The sequence below is a fragment of the Oncorhynchus kisutch genome, linkage group LG5 (assembly GCF_002021735.2).
Source record: "Oncorhynchus kisutch isolate 150728-3 linkage group LG5, Okis_V2, whole genome shotgun sequence".
In the NCBI taxonomy this organism is placed as follows: Eukaryota; Metazoa; Chordata; class Actinopteri; order Salmoniformes; family Salmonidae; genus Oncorhynchus; species Oncorhynchus kisutch.
Window position 1 is genome coordinate 73,581,274 of NC_034178.2, and position 18,707 is coordinate 73,599,980.

The 18,707-nt window shown below is 42.0% G+C and overlaps 1 protein-coding gene across 10 annotated transcripts in view; it reads left to right on the forward strand.

The window, feature by feature from the left end:
- Positions 1-18,707, forward strand: part of atp2b2 (ATPase plasma membrane Ca2+ transporting 2) — a 206,724-nt gene that overhangs the window by 154,890 nt on the left and 33,127 nt on the right. For all 10 annotated transcript variants that reach the window (XM_031825786.1, XM_031825785.1, XM_031825789.1 and 7 more), the window contains 3 exons: positions 4,879-5,013; positions 5,325-5,431; positions 5,796-6,030. In XM_031825786.1, coding sequence (XP_031681646.1) covers positions 4,879-5,013; positions 5,325-5,431; positions 5,796-6,030 — 477 coding nt within the window. The remainder of the gene's footprint in view (positions 1-4,878; positions 5,014-5,324; positions 5,432-5,795; positions 6,031-18,707) is intronic.

Here is an 18,707-nt window from a genome sequence, read left to right on the forward strand (position 1 = left end):
ACACTACATAAAGAGAGACACCACAACACTACATAAAGAGAGACACCACAACACTACATAAACAGAGACAACACAACACTACATAAAGAGAGACCTAAGACAACACTACATAAAGAGAGACAACACAACACTACATAAAGAGAGACCTAAGACAACACTACATAAAGAGAGACAACACAACACTACATAAAGAGAGACACCACAACACTACATAAAGAGAGACCTAAGACAACACTACATAAAGAGAGACACCACAACACTACATAAAGAGAGACAACACAACACTACATAAAGAGAGACAACACAACACTACATAAAGAGAGACAACACTACACTACATAAAGAGAGACACCACAACACTACATAAAGAGAGACACCACAACACTACATAAAGAGAGACACCACAACACTACATAAAGAGACAACACAACACTACATAAAGAGAGACACCACAACACTACATAAAGAGAGACACCACAACACTACATAAAGAGAGACACCACAACACTACATAAAGAGACAACACAACACTACATAAAGAGAGACACCACAACACTACATAAAGAGAGACACCACAACACTACATAAAGAGAGACACCACAACACTACATAAAGAGAGACAACACAACACTACATAAAGAGAGACAACACAACACTACATAAAGAGAGACACCACAACACTACATAAAGAGAGACACCACAACACTACATAAAGAGAGACACCACAACACTACATAAAGAGAGACACCACAACACTACATAAACAGAGACAACACAACACTACATAAAGAGAGACACCACAACACTACATAAAGAGAGACCTAAGACAACACTACATAAAGAGAGACACCACAACACTACATAAACAGAGACACCCCAACACTACATAAAGAGAGACACCACAACACTACATAAAGAGAGACACCACAACACTACATAAACAGAGACAACACAACACTACATAAAGAGAGACAACACAACACTACATAAAGAGAGACCTAAGACAACACTACATAAAGAGAGACAACACAACACTACATAAAGAGAGACAATACAACACTACAACACTACATAAAGAGAGACACCACAACACTACATAAAGAGAGACACCACAACACTACATAAACAGAGACAACACAACACTACATAAACAGAGACACCACAACACTACATAAACAGAGACAACACAACACTACATAAACAGAGACAACACAACACTACATAAAGAGAGACACCCCAACACTACATAAAGAGAGACAACACAACACTACATAAAGAGAGACACCACAACACTACATAAAGAGAGACCTAAGACAACACTACATAAAGAGAGACAACACAACACTACATAAAGAGAGACAACACAACACTACATAAACAGAGACAACACAACACTACATAAAGAGAGACAACACAACACTACATAAAGAGAGACCTAAGACAACACTACATAAAGAGAGACAACACAACACTACATAAAGAGAGACAATACAACACTACATAAAGAGAGACAACACAACACTACATAAAGAGAGACACCACAACACTACATAAAGAGAGACACCACAACACTACATAAACAGAGACAACACAACACTACATAAAGAGAGACAACACAACACTACATAAAGAGAGACACCACAACACTACATAAAGAGAGACACCACAACACTACATAAAGAGAGACACCACAACACTACATAAAGAGAGACAACACTACACTACATAAAGAGAGACACCACAACACTACATAAAGAGAGACAACACTACACTACATAAAGAGAGACACCACAACACTACATAAAGAGAGACAACACTACACTACATAAAGAGAGACAACACAACACTACATAAAGAGAGACACCACAACACTACATAAAGAGAGACAACACTACACTACATAAAGAGAGACAACACAACACTACATAAAGAGAGACAACACAACACTACATAAACAGAGACAACACAACACTACATAAAGAGAGACACCACAACACTACATAAACAGAGACAACACAACACTACATAAACAGAGACAACACAACACTACATAAAGAGAGACACCACAACACTACATAAAGAGAGACAACACAACACTACATAAAGAGAGACACCACAACACTACATAAAGAGAGACACCCCAACACTACATAAAGAGAGACAACACAACACTACATAAAGAGAGACACCACAACACTACATAAAGAGAGACCTAAGACAACACTACATAAAGAGAGACAACACAACACTACATAAAGAGAGACAATACAACACTACATAAAGAGAGACCTAAGACAACACTACATAAAGAGAGACAACACAACACTACATAAAGAGAGACAACACAACACTACATAAAGAGAGACAACACAACACTACATAAAGAGAGACCTAAGACAACACTACATAAAGAGAGACAACACAACACTACATAAAGAGAGACAACACAACACTACATAAAGAGAGACAACACAACACTACATAAAGAGAGACAACACAACACTACATAAAGAGAGACAACACAACACTACATAAAGAGAGACCTAAGACAACACTACATAAAGAGAGACCTAAGACAACACTACATAAAGAGAGACCTGAGACAACACAACATAAAGAGAGACCTAAGACAACACTACATAAAGAGAGACCTAAGACAACACTACATAAAGAGAGACCTAAGACAACACTACATAAAGAGAGACCTGAGACAACACAACACTACATAAAGAGAGACCTAAGACAACACAACACTACATAAAGAGAGACCTAAGACAACACTACATAAAGAGAGACAACACAACACTACATAAAGAGAGACAACACAACACTACATAAAGAGAGACCTAAGACAACACTACATAAAGAGAGACCTAAGACAACACTACATAAAGAGAGACCTGAGACAACACAACACTACATAAAGAGAGACCTAAGACAACACTACATAAAGAGACAACACAACACTACATAAAGAGAGACCTAAGACAACACTACACTACATAAAGAGAGACCTAAGACAACACAACACTACATAAAGAGAGGCAACACAACACTACATAAAGAGAGACACCACAACACTACATAAAGAGAGACCTAAGACAACACTACATAAAGAGAGACCTAACACAACACTACATAAAGAGAGACCTAAGACAACACTACATAAAGAGAGACAACACATGACAACACAACATGGTAGCAACACAACATGGTAGCAACACAAAACATGATACAAACATTATTGGGCACAGACAACAGCACAAAGGTAGCGACAACAATACATCACACAAAGCAGCCACAACTGTCAGTAAGAGTGTCCATGATTGAGTCTTTGAATGAAGAGATGGAGATTAAACTGTCCAGTTTGAGTGTTTGTTGCAGCTCGTTCCAGTCGCTAGCTGCAGAGAACTGAAAAGAGGAGCCACCCAGGGATGTGTGTGCTTTGGGGACCTTTAACAGAATGTGACTGGCAGAACGGGTGTTGTATGTGGAGGATGAGTGCTGCAGTAGATATCTCAGATAGGGGGGAGTGAGGCCTAAGAGGGTTTTATAAATAAGCATCAACCAGTGGGTCTTGTGACAGGTATACAGAGATGACCAGTTTACAGAGGAGTACAGAGTGCAGTGATGTGTCCTATAAGGAGCATTGGTGGAAAATCTGATGGCCGAATGGTAAAGAACATCTAGCCGCTCGAGAACACCCTTACCTGCCGATCTGTAAATTAAGTCTCCGTAATCTAGCATGGGTAGGATGGTCATCTGAATCAGGGTTAAATCAAATCAAAGTTTATTTGTCACGTGCGCCGAATACAACAGGTGTAGGTAGACCTTACAGTGATATGCTTACTTACAGGCTTTAACCAATAGTGCAAAAAAGGTCAGTTTGGCAGCTGGGGTGAAAAAGGTCAGTTTGGCAGCTGGGGTGAAAAAGGTCAGTTTGGCAGCTGGGGTGAAAAAGGTCAGTTTGGCAGCTGGGGTGAAAAAGGTCAGTTTGGCAGCTGGGGTGAAAAAGGTCAGTTTGGCAGCTGGGGTGAAAAAGGTCAGTTTGGCAGCTGGGGTGAAAAAGGTCAGTTTGGCAGCTGGGGTGAAAAAGGTCAGTTTGGCAGCTGGGGTGAAAAAGGTCAGTTTGGCAGCTGGGGTGAAAAAGGTCAGTTTGGCAGCTGGGGTGAAAAAGGTCCGTTTGGCAGCTGGGGTGAAAAAGGTCCGTTTGGCAGCTGGGGTGAAAAAGGTCCGTTTGGCAGCTGGGGTGAAAAAGGTCCGTTTGGCAGCTGGGGTGAAAAAGGTCAGTTTGGCAGCTGGGGTGAAAAAGGTCAGTTTGGCAGCTGGGGTGAAAAAGGTCAGTTTGGCAGCTGGGGTGAAAAAGGTCAGTTTGGCAGCTGGGGTGAAAAAGGTCAGTTTGGCAGCTGGGGTGAAAAAGGTCAGTTTGGCAGCTGGGGTGAAAAAGGTCCGTTTGGCAGCTGGGGTGAAAGAGGTCCGTTTGGCAGCTGGGGTGAAAGAGGTCCGTTTGGCAGCTGGGGTGAAAAAGGTCAGTTTGGCAGCTGGGGTGAAAGAGGTCAGTTTACGATAGAGGAAACCAAGTCTTTGATATGTACTTGTATGAGCTGACTACCTCAAGCTCTAAACCCTCAGAGGTAGTAATCACATCTGTGGGGAGAGGGGCATTCTTCTTACCAAACCACATGACCTTTGTTTTGGAGGTGTTCAGAACAAGGTTAAGGGCAGAGAATGCTTGTTGGACACTAAGCAAGCTGAGTATAAGACTGTATCAATATGTATATAAATGGATGAGAGAGCTTTCTACTTCCTGAGTTATGCTGTTGATGTAAATTGAGACGTGTGTATCTGAAGCTGTTGGCTGTCTCTCCATCTCCCCAGCCTGCCACCAAGGAGGGTGGTCTGCCCATGCAGGTGGGCAACAAGACAGAGTGTGGCCTGCTTGGCCTGGTGCTGGACCTGAAGAGAGACTACCAACCCGTCCGAAACCAGATCCCAGAGGAGAAACTCTATAAGGTCTACACACCTTTATCATTGTAGTCCTCTATCATGTTGTTTCTGTCGTGATGATGATGATGATGACGGCGATGGTGGTGTTTTCATGTTATTCTTTATGTCAATCCTTGTGTAACGAAGCCATAGACACATTTCCCCATTGTGTGAACGATAAAGTTGTTATATTTTTGAATTCCAATTATTCTATTTCTGAATTCTAATTGAGAATTCTAATCATTAATTCTACCATTCTGAATTCTATTTGAGAATTCTAATAATTCATTCTACCATTCTAAATTCTAATTGAGAATTCTAATCATTAATTCTACCAGGTGTACACCTTCAACTCAGTCAGGAAGTCCATGTCCACGGTCATCAAACTACCAGACGGCTCCTTCAGGATGTACAGCAAAGGAGCCTCCGAGATCGTCCTCAAGAAGTGAGTGGTTTTACAGCTAGGTCTGATACCATAGAGGCTATGGATGGAGTCCATGATGGATATTGGTTCCAACTTCAGTTTCCAGCACCCAATCCAGAAAGGAAAGAAACCCCTAGCTTCTACCTCCTAGTCACCTGTAGAGATCTTAGATGAGATTCTCTCAGATCGTTCTCAGAGGGCCTACGGGAACTACAGCTTGATTTTGGGGGATTGATTGGTGATTTATGATGTTCATCACTGATCTCCTCAAGGCTTTAGCCCTTTGGTATAGTGGTACTAAGACTCAGAATGAGACTACCAAGGCCTTGATCTCTAACCTCTGACCCCTGACCTCTATCCTCTGCCCCCCCCCCCCCCCCCCCAGGTGCACTAAGATCCTGAACCAGGAAGGCGAGCCGCGGGTGTTCCGTCCCCGGGACAAGGACGAGATGGTGAAGAAGGTGATCGAGCCGATGGCGTGTGACGGGCTGCGGACCATCTGCGTGGCGTACCGTGACTTCCCTGGCGACCCAGAACCCCTCTGGGACAACGAGAACGACATCCTCAATGAGCTGACGGCTGTCTGCGTGGTCGGCATAGAGGACCCTGTCAGGCCAGAGGTAGGTAGGGTTGTGTGTGTGTGTGTGTGTGTGTGTGTGTGTGTGTGTGTGTGTGTGTGTGTGTGTAGTGTGTAGTGTGTGTGTAGTGTGTATGTAGTGTGTAGTGTGTATGTAGTGTGTAGTGTGTATGTAGTGTGTGTGTGTCAGTAAGCTGACCCCGTCAGACCAGATGTGAAGGCTTCTCATATGTAGGAACTCATCCTCACATGTGTAGGCAATGGTCCTATTTGTCAAGCTATTGATAAGGATGATTGACAGGTATGGGATGGGATAAGTATTTGTTAGGCTATTGATAAGGATGATTGACGGGTATGGGATAGGATAAGTATTTGTTATGCTATTGATAAGGATGATTGACAGGTATGGGATAGGATAAGTATTTATTATGCTATTGATAAGGATGATTGACAGGTATGGGATAGGATAAGTATTTGCTATGCTATTGATAAGGATGATTGACAGGTATGGGATAGGATAAGTATTTGCTATGCTATTGATAAGGATGATTGACAGGTATGGGATAGGATAAGTATTTGCTATGCTATTGATAAGGATGATTGACAGGTATGGGATAGGATAAGTATTTGCTATGCTATTGATAAGGATGATTGACAGGTATGGGATAGGATAAGTATTTGCTATGCTATTGATAAGGATGATTGACAGGTATGGGATAGGATAAGTATTTGTTATGCTATTGATAAGGATGATTGACAGGTATGGAATAGGATAAGTATTTGTTATGCTAATAATAAGGATGATTGACAGGTATGGGATAGGGTAAGTATTTGTTATGCTATTGATAAGGATGATTGACAGGTATGGGATAGGGTAAGTATTTGTTATGCTATTGATAAGTGTTACGGTTTTCTTCCGTTGAAGGAGAGTCGGACCAAAATGCAGCGTGGTTAATTCGATACATGTTTAATGTAGACAAAACACGATCAAAACAACAAACGGAACGTGAAAACCTATACAGCCTATCTGGTGAAATACAAAACACTGAGACAGGAACAATCACCCACGAAACACTCAAAGAATATGGCTGCCTAAATATGGTTCCCAATCGGAGACAACGAGAATCACCTACCTCTGATTGAGAACCGCCTCAGGCAACCATAGACTTTGCTAGAACACCCCACTAAGCCACAATCCCAAAACCTACGAAAAACCCTAATACACAAACACACCACAAAATAAACCCATGTCACGTCCTGGCCTGACCAAATAAAGAAAGAAAACACAAAATACTAAGACCAGGGCGTGACAATAAGGATGATTGACAGGTATGGGATAGGATAAGTATTTGTTATGCTATTGATACGGATTATTGACAGGTATGGGATAGGATAAGTATTTGTTATGCTATTGATAAGGATGATTGACAGGTAATGGGATAGGATAAGTATTTGGTATGCTATTGATAAGGATGATTAACAGGTATGGGATAGGATAAGTATTTGTTATGCTATTGATAAGGATGATTGACAGGTATGGGATATGATTAGTATGTGTTATGCTATTGATAAGGATGATTGACAGGTATGGGATAGGATAAGTATTTGTTATGCTATTGATAAGGATGATTGACAGGTATGGGATAGGATAAGTATTTGTTATGCTATTGATAAGGATGATTGACAGGTATGGGATAGGATAAGTATTTGTTATGCTATTGATAAGGATGATTGACAGGTATGGGATAGGATCAGTATTTGTTATGCTATTGATAAGGATGATTGACAGGTATGGGATAGGATAAGTATTTGTTATGCTATTGATAAGGATGATTGACAGGTATGGGATAGGATATGTAAGTGCTATTTGTAACCAGTTTTCTTAGTAATAAATTACTCCATTATACTAATCCACAATATATAGAAATCAATATGATGGGTACAAATAAAATATCGGTAGGTAGGTAACTGAATGGTAGTTAGGTAACTGAATGGTAGGTAGGTAACTGAATGGTAGTTAGGTTACTGAATGGTAGTTAGGTAACTGAATGGTAGTTAGGTAACTGAATGGTAGTTAGGTAACTGAATGGTAGGTAGGTAACTGAATGGTAGTTAGGTTACTGAATGGTAGGTAGGTAACTGAATGGTAGTTAGGTAACTGAATGGTAGGTAGGTAACTGAATGGCAGGTATGTAACTGAATGGCAGGTATGTAACTGAATGGTAGGTAGGTAACTGAATGGTAGTTAGGTAACTGAATGGTAGGTAGGTAACTGAATGGTAGGTAGGTAACTGAATGGTAGTTAGGTAACTGAATGGTAGGTAGGTAACTGAATGGTAGTTAGGTAACTGAATGGTAGTTAGGTTACTGAATGGTAGGTAGGTAACTGAATGGTAGTTAGGTAACTGAATGGTAGTTAGGTAACTTAATGGTAGGTAGGTAACTGAATGGTAGTTAGGTTACTGAATGGTAGGTAGGTAACTGAATGGTAGTTAGGTAACTGAATGGTAGGTAGGTAACTGAATGGCAGGTATGTAACTGAATGGCAGGTATGTAACTGAATGGTAGGTAGGTAACTGAATGGTAGTTAGGTAACTGAATGGTAGGTAGGTAACTGAATGGTAGGTAGGTAACTGAATGGTAGTTAGGTAACTGAATGGTAGGTAGGTAACTGAATGGTAGTTAGGTAACTGAATGGTAGTTAGGTTACTGAATGGTAGGTAGGTAACTGAATGGTAGTTAGGTAACTGAATGGTAGTTAGGTAACTGAATGGTAGGTAGGTAACTGAATGGTAGTTAGGTTACTGAATGGTAGTTAGGTAACTGAATGGTAGTTAGGTAACTGAATGGTAGGTAGGTAACTGAATGGCAGGTATGTAACTGAATGGCAGGTATGTAACTGAATGGTAGGTAGGTAACTGAATGGTAGTTAGGTAACTGAATGGTAGTTAGGTAACTGAATGGTAGGTAGGTAACTGAATGGTAGTTAGGTAACTGAATGGTAGGTAGGTAACTGAATGGTAGTTAGGTAACTGAATGGTAGGTAGGTAACTGAATGGCAGGTATGTAACTGAATGGCAGGTATGTAACTGAATGGTAGGTAGGTAACTGAATGGTAGGTAGGTAACTGAATGGTAGGTAGGTAACTGAATGGCAGGTAGGTAACTGAATGGTAGGTAGGTAACCGAATGGTAGGTAACTGAATGGTAGGTAGGTAATTGAATGGTAGGTAGGTAACTGAATGGTAGGTAGGTAACTGAATGGTAGGTAGGTAACTGAATGGCAGGTGGGTAACCAAATGGTAGGTAGGTAACCGAATGGTAGGTAATTGAATGGTAGGTAGGTAACTGAATGGTAGGTAGGTAACTGAATGGTAGGTAGGTAACTGAATGGTAGGTAGGTAACTGAATGGCAGGTAGGTAACCAATGTAAAGTAGTTGAATGATTCAAAACAACATGAGAATAAGAAGAGATTCACTGCTGCTGGTAGAGAGAGTTCTCTCCTCTCTCGCTCTCTCTCGTTCTTTCTCTCTCTCTCTCTCTCTCTCGCCCTCTCGTTGTCTCGTTGTCTCTCTCTCTGTCTTTCTTTCTTTCTTTCTCTCTCTCTCTCTCTCTCTCTCTCTCTCTCTCTCTCTCTCTCTCTCTCTCTCACTCTCCCTCTCTCTCTCTCCAGGGCCTTGCTGTGTAATTGTCAGACTGTTGTAGGCTACTCCAGGAGAGCTACATCTTCCTGAGAATAAAAGTTCAGAATAACAAACTGTCAAAAAAAGAACCAAGCAACATCGAATAGGAAATCCGCTTCATTTTCAAAATGTACTACTAAAATTTGATGGAATATAACTGAAATTGTGTTCAGACACAATACTAATTTACTAATGCATATCCCATTGGTGATCATAGAACATGGAACAATAATGAATGTCACAGAAGGTATTTCATAGATTCTATATCTATCTATCTAGAATCATGCTCCAGGAGAATGAGTGACAGTCCTTCAGAGTAGAGATGGGGAGAGGGGGGGGGTTGATCTCTCCTCTCCTCTCCTCTAATTGTCCTTTATGCTCCATTTCATCATGCGTACCTAAATCACCCTCAAAGCAAATTAGGATTCATTCAACATCTGCACTGAAAGTCTATATTTGTCGAGGATAATTGTGTTGAATTGAAGGGGGGGTTGAATAGGTACAGATGCTCTATCTTAATTTGGTCATCCTGTTGTTGCACAGCAGAAAATGCAAACTTGTAATGAAATCAAGATTTAAAAAGGCTTGTAAAGTTAGGTATTTCCACTTAAAAATGTACTTTGGTGTGAAAAGTGCAAAACAACCTTGCGAAGATGCTGGAGGAAACAGGTACAAGAGTATCTATATCCACAGTAAAATGGGTCCTATTTCGACATAACCTGAATGTCCGCTCAACAAGGAAGAAGCCACTGCTCCAAAACCGCCATAGACTACGGTTTGCAACTGCACATGGCGACAAAGATCGTACTTTTTGTAGAAATGTCCTCTGGTCTGATGAAACAAAAATAGAACTGTTTGGCCATAATGGGCATCGTTATGTTTGGAGGAAAAAGGGGGACTCTTGCAAGCTGAAGAACACCATCCCAACTGTGAAGCACGGGGGTGGCAGCATCATGTTGTGGGGGTGTTTTGCTGCAGGAGGGACTGGTGCACTTCACAAAATAAATGGCATCACAAGGGATGAAAATTATGTGGATATATTGAAGCAACATCTCAAGTTAAAGCTTGGTTGTAAATGGGTCTTCCAAATGGACAATGACCCCAAGCATACTTCCAAAGTTGTGGCAAAATGGCTTAAGGACAACAAAGTCAAGGTATTGGAGTGGCCATCACAAAGCCCTGACCTCAATTCTACAGAAAATCTGTGGGTAGAACTGAAAAAGCATGTGCAAGCAAGGAGGCCTACAAACCTGACTCAGTTACACCAGCTCTGTCAGGAGGAATGGGCTAAAATTCACCCAACTTATTGTGGAAAGCTTGTGGAAGGCTACCCGAAAGGTTTGACCCAAGTTAAACAATTCAAATGCAATGCTACCAAATACTAATTGAGTGTATGTAAACTTCTGACCCACTGGGAATGTGATGAAAGAAATAAAAGCTGAATTAAATAATTATCTCTACTATTCTGACATTTGACATTCTTATAATAAAGTGGTGATCGTAACTGACCTAAAACAGGGTCTCTATGACAGAGGGGTTCTGGTGATCTGACTGGTGTGAGTCTTTATGACAGAGGGGTTCTGGTGATCTGACTGGTGTGAGTCTTTATGACAGAGGGGTTCTGGTGATCTGACTGGTGTGAGTCTTTATGACAGAGGGGTTCTGGTGATCTGACTGGTGTGAGTCTTTATGACAGAGGGGTTCTGGTGATCTGACTGGTATGAGTCTTTATGACAGAGGGGTTCTGGTGATCTGACTGGTGTGAGTCTTTATGACAGAGGGGTTCTGGTGATCTGACTGGTATGAGTCTTTATGACAGAGGGGTTCTGGTGATCTGACTGGTGTGAGTCTTTATGACAGAGGGGTTCTGGTGATCTGACTGGTGTGAGTCTTTATGACAGAGGGGTTCTGGTGATCTGACTGGTGTGAGTCTTTATGACAGAGGGGTTCTGGTGATCTGACTGGTGTGAGTCTTTATGACAGAGGGGTTCTGGTGATCTGACTGGTGTGAGTCTTTATGACAGAGGGGTTCTGGTGATCTGACTGGTGTGAGTCTCTATGACAGAGGGGTTCTGGTGATCTGACTGGTGTGAGTCTTTATGACAGAGGGGTTCTGGTGATCTGACTGGTGTGAGTCTTTATGACAGAGGGGTTCTGGTGATCTGACTGGTATGAGTCTTTATGACAGAGGGGTTCTGGTGATCTGACTGGTGTGAGTCTTTATGACAGAGGGGTTCTGGTGATCTGACTGGTGTGAGTCTTTATGACAGAGGGGTTCTGGTGATCTGACTGGTGTGAGTCTTTATGACAGAGGGGTTCTGGTGATCTGACTGGTGTGAGTCTTTATGACAGAGGGGTTCTGGTGATCTGACTGGTGTGAGTCTTTATGACAGAGGGGTTCTGGTGATCTGACTGGTGTGAGTCTTTATGACAGAGGGGTTCTGGTGATCTGACTGGTATGAGTCTCTGGGCCAGAGGGGTTCTGGTGATCTGACTGGTATGAGTCTCTGGGCCAGAGGGGTTCTGGTGCTCTGTCATTTGTCATGTTTTGTCTGTGTTAATTTGTGTCTCTTTGTGTCGCCTCTTCGACCTCCTGGTCTGAATGATTGTGAGTGACAGTGATTGTGACTTCTTCTTCATTGTCCCTGTACCTGGTTGTTATTTCAGGTCTGAGATGTTTTCTGTTTCTCGGTTCAATCTCTGATTCTCACCACTGATGCTGGATGCTGGCTGGCTCCATGAACACTCTTTCTTTCCCTCCCGAAATCAAGGAAGTGGTGACGCTGGTTTTGTCATAGCTTGTCTTCTGCGTTTCAAGCCACTCTGGATTTGTTTTTTCAGGGGGGGGGGGGGGGGGGGTAACGGGCTGAAGGACTGTTTTACTTGAGGGTAGGTTGGAGAGTAGGAACAAGTCCCATGAGTAGCAGACCCGGGGACAGGTGTGTTTCTTAGGTTCAGGAGAGCCGTGTGAGGGTCAACACCTGTCTGTGTTGTCGACTTGAGCATGTTTTTTTCCACTGACTGAATGGTCCTCTCTCAGCCATTCCCTTTGACTGGGGAAAACCCTGGACTAGAATGAATCATATTGAAAACGGCATCTCTTTTGCAAACTGAACCATCTCAGTACTTGCCAAGGGTACAAACACAGCTTTAAACTTTGCTACGACTGTACCCGATGTCTTGTCTGATGGCCTTAGTGTAGCAGTGCGATGTTGTTCACCTAGATGATGCGCCAAGTTGCACACAAGGACCAATTCAAATAGGCCAGGTCAAGAGGGGATGTTAATAATTTGATAAATAATAATTCTGTGTATTTTATTTTTAATTACAGCTGGGTAGCTAATGTTTTTCTTTGGTGTAAAAACACTTTTTCATATTAATATTGTACATACATGTGATTGTATATTTTGGTTTGGTCCATCGCAGGTTATCTGTATTTCCATACCCGCTTATTGTTCTCTTTTGCCTGACCTTCAGCTAGCAAGGTATGTTGTCCTTGGCTCCCAAATTGTTCAATATAAAACCGTGGTAATGTTACACAATGTACTGTTATGCACCATAAATTTGTTACAATGTGGACGAGATAAAGATTTATGTTAACAAGTTTCACCAAGCTCGTTAACTAGGGTATCTATTGTAACTTGTGAGTACTTGGGACAGTGTTTAAGTGAGTGTCCATGTGCTTATGCAGGGGTCTGAGAGCTAGGACCGTGCCAAGGGTTAACATAATGTGTGTTGTCTCTTCGTGTGCAGGGGCCTGAGAGCTAGGACCGCGCCAAGGGTTAACATAATGTGTGTTGTCTCTTCGTGTGCAGGGGCCTGAGAGCTAGGACCGTGCCAAGGGTTAACATAATGTGTGTTGTCTCTTTGTGTGCAGGGGCCTGAGAGCTAGGACCGTGCCAAGGGTTAACATAATGTGTGTTGTCTCTTTGTGTGCAGGGGCCTGAGAGCTAGGACCGTGCCAAGGGTTAACATAATGTGTGTTGTCTCTTTGTGTGCAGGGGCCTGAGAGCTAGGACTGCACCAAGGGTTAACATAATGTGTGTTGTCTCTTCGTGTGCAGGGGCCTGAGAGCAAGGACTGCTCCAAGGGTTAACATAATGTGTGTTGTCTCTTCGTGTGCAGGGGCCTGAGAGCTAGGACTGCACCATGGGTTAACATAATGTGTGTTGTCTCTTCGTGTGCAGGGGCCTGAGAGCTAGGACTGCACCAAGGGTTAACATAATGTGTGTTGTCTCTTCGTGTGCAGGGGGCAAATAAAATAAAAAAGAATTCAACTCACAGACCTTCAGTTGCGTCCTAATTAAAAAGTACACAACGCAGAATGAACCACGCTACATCAGCACGTCTGGACATTTGGAATATTAGTCCCCACTGTCAGAATGATTAAGCATCCTTTGAAGTCAAAGATATCAACTGTGATTTCTTGCCACGGAGTGTCAGGCATTGTGTGTGGTAGGAGTGGTTCCTTTTGGTTGCTGGGCAGTTTGTCTTGCCAGGAAGTGCACGATTCGACCGTCATTCGGACATCATCAGTGAGGCCTGGTCATTACATGAGAGCTCTGGCATGCGCTGAAGGAGCGTTGAATGCCCTGATGTGTAATGTGGAGCCTCTTATAAGTACCTCAGCTCTAAAAGTCTTTGGGAATGATAATACGTTTGTTTACCGGGAGTAGATCATCTTCGATGTAAAGAGTCTCTCTGATGTGCCAGTAGGGTTGCATTTTCAGTGGTGCACTTTTCTTCTTGTCTGGCCAGCAGGTTCCTCAGCAGCTGTATCTATGACTGCTCTCAGCTGTTGCATAACAGCGCCCTCCAGTGGCTGATGTGTGGACACTGCGTAAATGACATTTTTTTCGTCACTGAGATCACACTATTCATGTGTGGTTGTCTGGGATAAAGTCCTGGATAGCGTGTCTGCTACTAACATGTCTTTACCTGGCGATGTGACTGTCACATTTGTGTATTTGAAGCAGCATCCTTTGAAGACGGGCAGGTGACTTTCCAATAGGCTTGGTGATTATAGCCTCAAGTGGTTTGTCGTCAGATTGAACTTTGACCTGAACACCATAGACATACTGAACACGATTGCCAGGAGTTATTTTTTCTATCTGGGCATAATTGTGTTCTGCCCCAGACAGAGCGCTGGATGCAAAGGCTGTTTACCCCATAATGACATCACAATACCCCATAATGACATCACAATACCCCACAATGACATCACAATACCCCATAATGACATCAGAACAGCTCCGGGGTCCATCTTTGGATGCATCAGCTTGTATTTCAATCTCTTCCTGTGGATTAAAAGAATTTCAGCAACGGAGTAGTGGAGATGTCTTTTTTTTTCAGTCTCTCCAGTGCTGCTTGTTGTTCTGGGTGCCTCTGCCATGTCCTTCCTGAGCAGCACTCTGATTGGTGCAGTGGACTTGGCTTCATCTTGGATATACTGGGTTAGGAAACGTGTGTCATACCCAGTAACTTCTGTAGACCCTCTCTGTCTTCTGGTGGACGCATCTGTTCTGATTTCTGTCACCTTGTAGTTGTCTGTTTTGTTTGAACCCTGTCTGTGCTGACGATGTGCCTCGTACTTCACTTCCCTCACCACCAGGGCCTTATTTCTATTCCAGCGTATTGGATGACTGTCATTCATATTCCATTCACCCAGTTCAATGTAACATCGATAGGTTTAGGCTACTAAATGTTCCCTGTACCCATCATGAGGTTACTACAACCTAGTCTATGAATTAAAGTTTACAATGTAGGTGCACAGACAATGACATTCAATATTATATTTATTTTTATTTAACCTTTATTTAACTAAGCAAGTCAGTTAAGAACAAATTATTACTTACAATACACTCTTGCCTGCATCTAGCTGATCTAGGGTGTAATCATTAGTCCATCAGTTGCAAACAAGAGTTTCTATTGGACAAATTCAGGTGTGTTTTGTTCCGTTTGTTTCCGTTTATGAAACGTTTTTTCAAAAGAATCGGTCAGAATGAATACACCCCTGATCACACGTAAACACAGTTCACTCTCATAACAGCCACGTTGCATTCCTTCTCTTCCCTTCGCTTGTGGACGTCACAACCAAATCAGCTGTATCTGACCAGGCGAAATAGTCAACTGTAGCTAATAGAATTAACGTTAACACGTTAGTAAACCCGCTACAATCATGCAGTAACGTTAGTCAGGAAGCAGTTACACCGGTGGGCAATAAAGTAGTACAATAAAGTAGTAATACCAAAAGCTTACCTTGACTTGGAAGAGTTCCAGTGTTGTGTTGGATAGTCATAGCCAGCTAGCTAACATAGCATCCCTCTGTTATAGCCAGCTAGCTAACATAGCATCCCTCTGTTATAGCCAGCTAGCTAACATAGCATCCTTCTGTTATAGCCAGCTAGCTAACATAGCATCCCTCTGTTATAGCCAGCTAGCTAACATAGCATCCTTCTGTTATAGCCAGCTAGCTAACATAGCATCCCTCTGTTATAGCCAGCTAGCTAACATAGCATCCCTCTGTTATAGCCAGCTAGCTAACATAGCATCCCTCTGTTTTTGCAGGGTGTTTCAGTAGACTAAACTAGCTAGCTGCATTTTCTAAGTAAAATAAACTGAAAGTGAAAAATAAATTATGAAATCTCGCTCTCTCTATTTCTCTCTTGCTTTCTCCTTCATTTTGTAAGAAATTAATTAGTTGTAAAACTGTTACATCTTTCTCTCTCTTTGAGTCAACTACTCACCACATGTTATACACTGCAGTGCTAGCTAGCTGTAGCCTGTTCTTTCAGTACTAGATTCATTCTCTGATCCTTTGATTGTCAGTTCATGCAGCAAGAGCTCTGATAGGTTGGAAGTTGTCATAACTGGAAGTTGTCATAATTACTGTGTAAGTCTATGGAAGGGGATAAGAACCATGAGCCTCCTAGGTTTGGATTGTAGTCAATGTAGTCAATGTGCCCAGAGGAGGATGGAAGCTAGCTGTCCTCCGGCTACACCATGGTGCTACCCTACAGAGTGCTGCTGAGGCTACTGTAGACCTTTGCAAAATAGTGTGTTTTAATCAGTTATTTGGTGACATGTGATTTATATTTAGTGTAGTTTTATCTAAGGACAACTTTTTTTTATGTTTTACAATTAAAAATGTTATAAAATTCCCTGTAGAGGATGCTCCTCCCCTTCCTCCTCTGAGGAGCCTCCACTGGTTCAGGTAAATTATGACTTGCTTTATTTCAACAGCCTAAAGATGACAAATAACGTTTCGGGATTCGCCTTCATCAGGGGTTTTTGCATTGTGTCTTTGTTAATAGCTTCAGGACTGTAGGTTTCCCTTCATATCTCCGGTACTATACACCTCTTTATGTTTGGGTTCATGTTCATAACTGAAAATACGAGTGAAACACGTCCCTTATATCTGTGATCATGTTATTTACACAGAGATCCTATCATGTTTTAATATGGAATTATCATGTTGTTGTTGTTTTTTACACAGTAGTTCTGTACATTTTGGTTCATGTTCTAGAAATGGTATTTCTATTATGGACAGGGACGTGACCTACTCTGTTGTATAAACGCAGCTCCGTGTGTTTTGGCTTCCGGTACATGATGACTGGCATGGAAGCACTATTTGACATTAATTATTCACCTGGAATATCAAGGGAATCGACAATCCAACAAGATCATACAAACAATAACTGCAGGAATATAGCACTAAAATACATCCATGTTGAGGAACCGTTTTACTATGTTATGGTAGCAGGAAGAACATACTACGAACGTACAAAAAAACATGATACCAACAGAGAAAACTTTACATAGATGTTGAACACGTTATGTCAACAGACTTAGACTGAGAAAAATGCAACTACTTCACACAAACAACGCATGGAATATGATTTTTTTTTACAAGTCAAAACACAGATACGTGATGATCGACTGTTTTTAAAACATTTTATAGCAGAGGTGTTGGTGTCAGTAACACATCCCAACCTGGCTCCTCTCAGCGCCCCCCTTCCTCCACACACACACACACACACACACACACAAACACACACACACACACACACACACACACACACACACACACACACACACACACACACACACACACACACACACACACACACACACACACACACACACACACACACACACACACACACACACACACACAACACACACACACACACACACACACACACACACACACACACACACACACACACACACACACACACACACACACACACACACACACACACACACACACTACACACACACACTACACACACACACACCGCTCAAAGCTAATCTCATTACTATTCAGTCAGAAGACGATCAGGCGACATTCCAATAGTCGCCCCCCCCCAAAAAAAATTTTTTTTACACAACCTATTCCCTACATAGTGTACACTACCCCTATGGGTTCTGGTCAACAGTAGTGCATTACATAGGGGAATTAGGTGCCCTTTGGGACATAGCCCATCTCTGTATATCAGACTGAATAATGACATTACCTGTGTGTGTGTGAGAGAGAGGTGGTTACTGTAGGAGGAATAGTAATGTTGTACAGGCAAAGCCGACACATCGCTCTACTAAACCTTGTGTATTTACCTCCTCCTCCTCCTCACACAACGCTAGCTGCCTCTGATGCTCTAAATGAGAGAGGGCTGTGTCCCCAATGGCACCCTATTCCAATGGCACCCTATTCCAATGGCACCCTATTCCAATGGCACCCTATTCCCTACATTAGAGTGCCTCTGTAATAAAATAAAGCATCACAGGCTGTTTTAGTTTTTTTCTTGATGTGTGGTAAGTTAGCAAAGTGATGAAAACACATTCAGATACAGTGCCCTCGGAAAGTATTCAGACCCTTGGACTTCTTCCACGTTTTGTTACGTTACAGCCTTATTCTAACAATGGATTAAATAAACAAAACAAAACAAAGATCCTCATCCATCTACACACAATACCCCATAATGACATCACAATACCCCATAATGACATCACAATACCCCATAATGACATCACAATA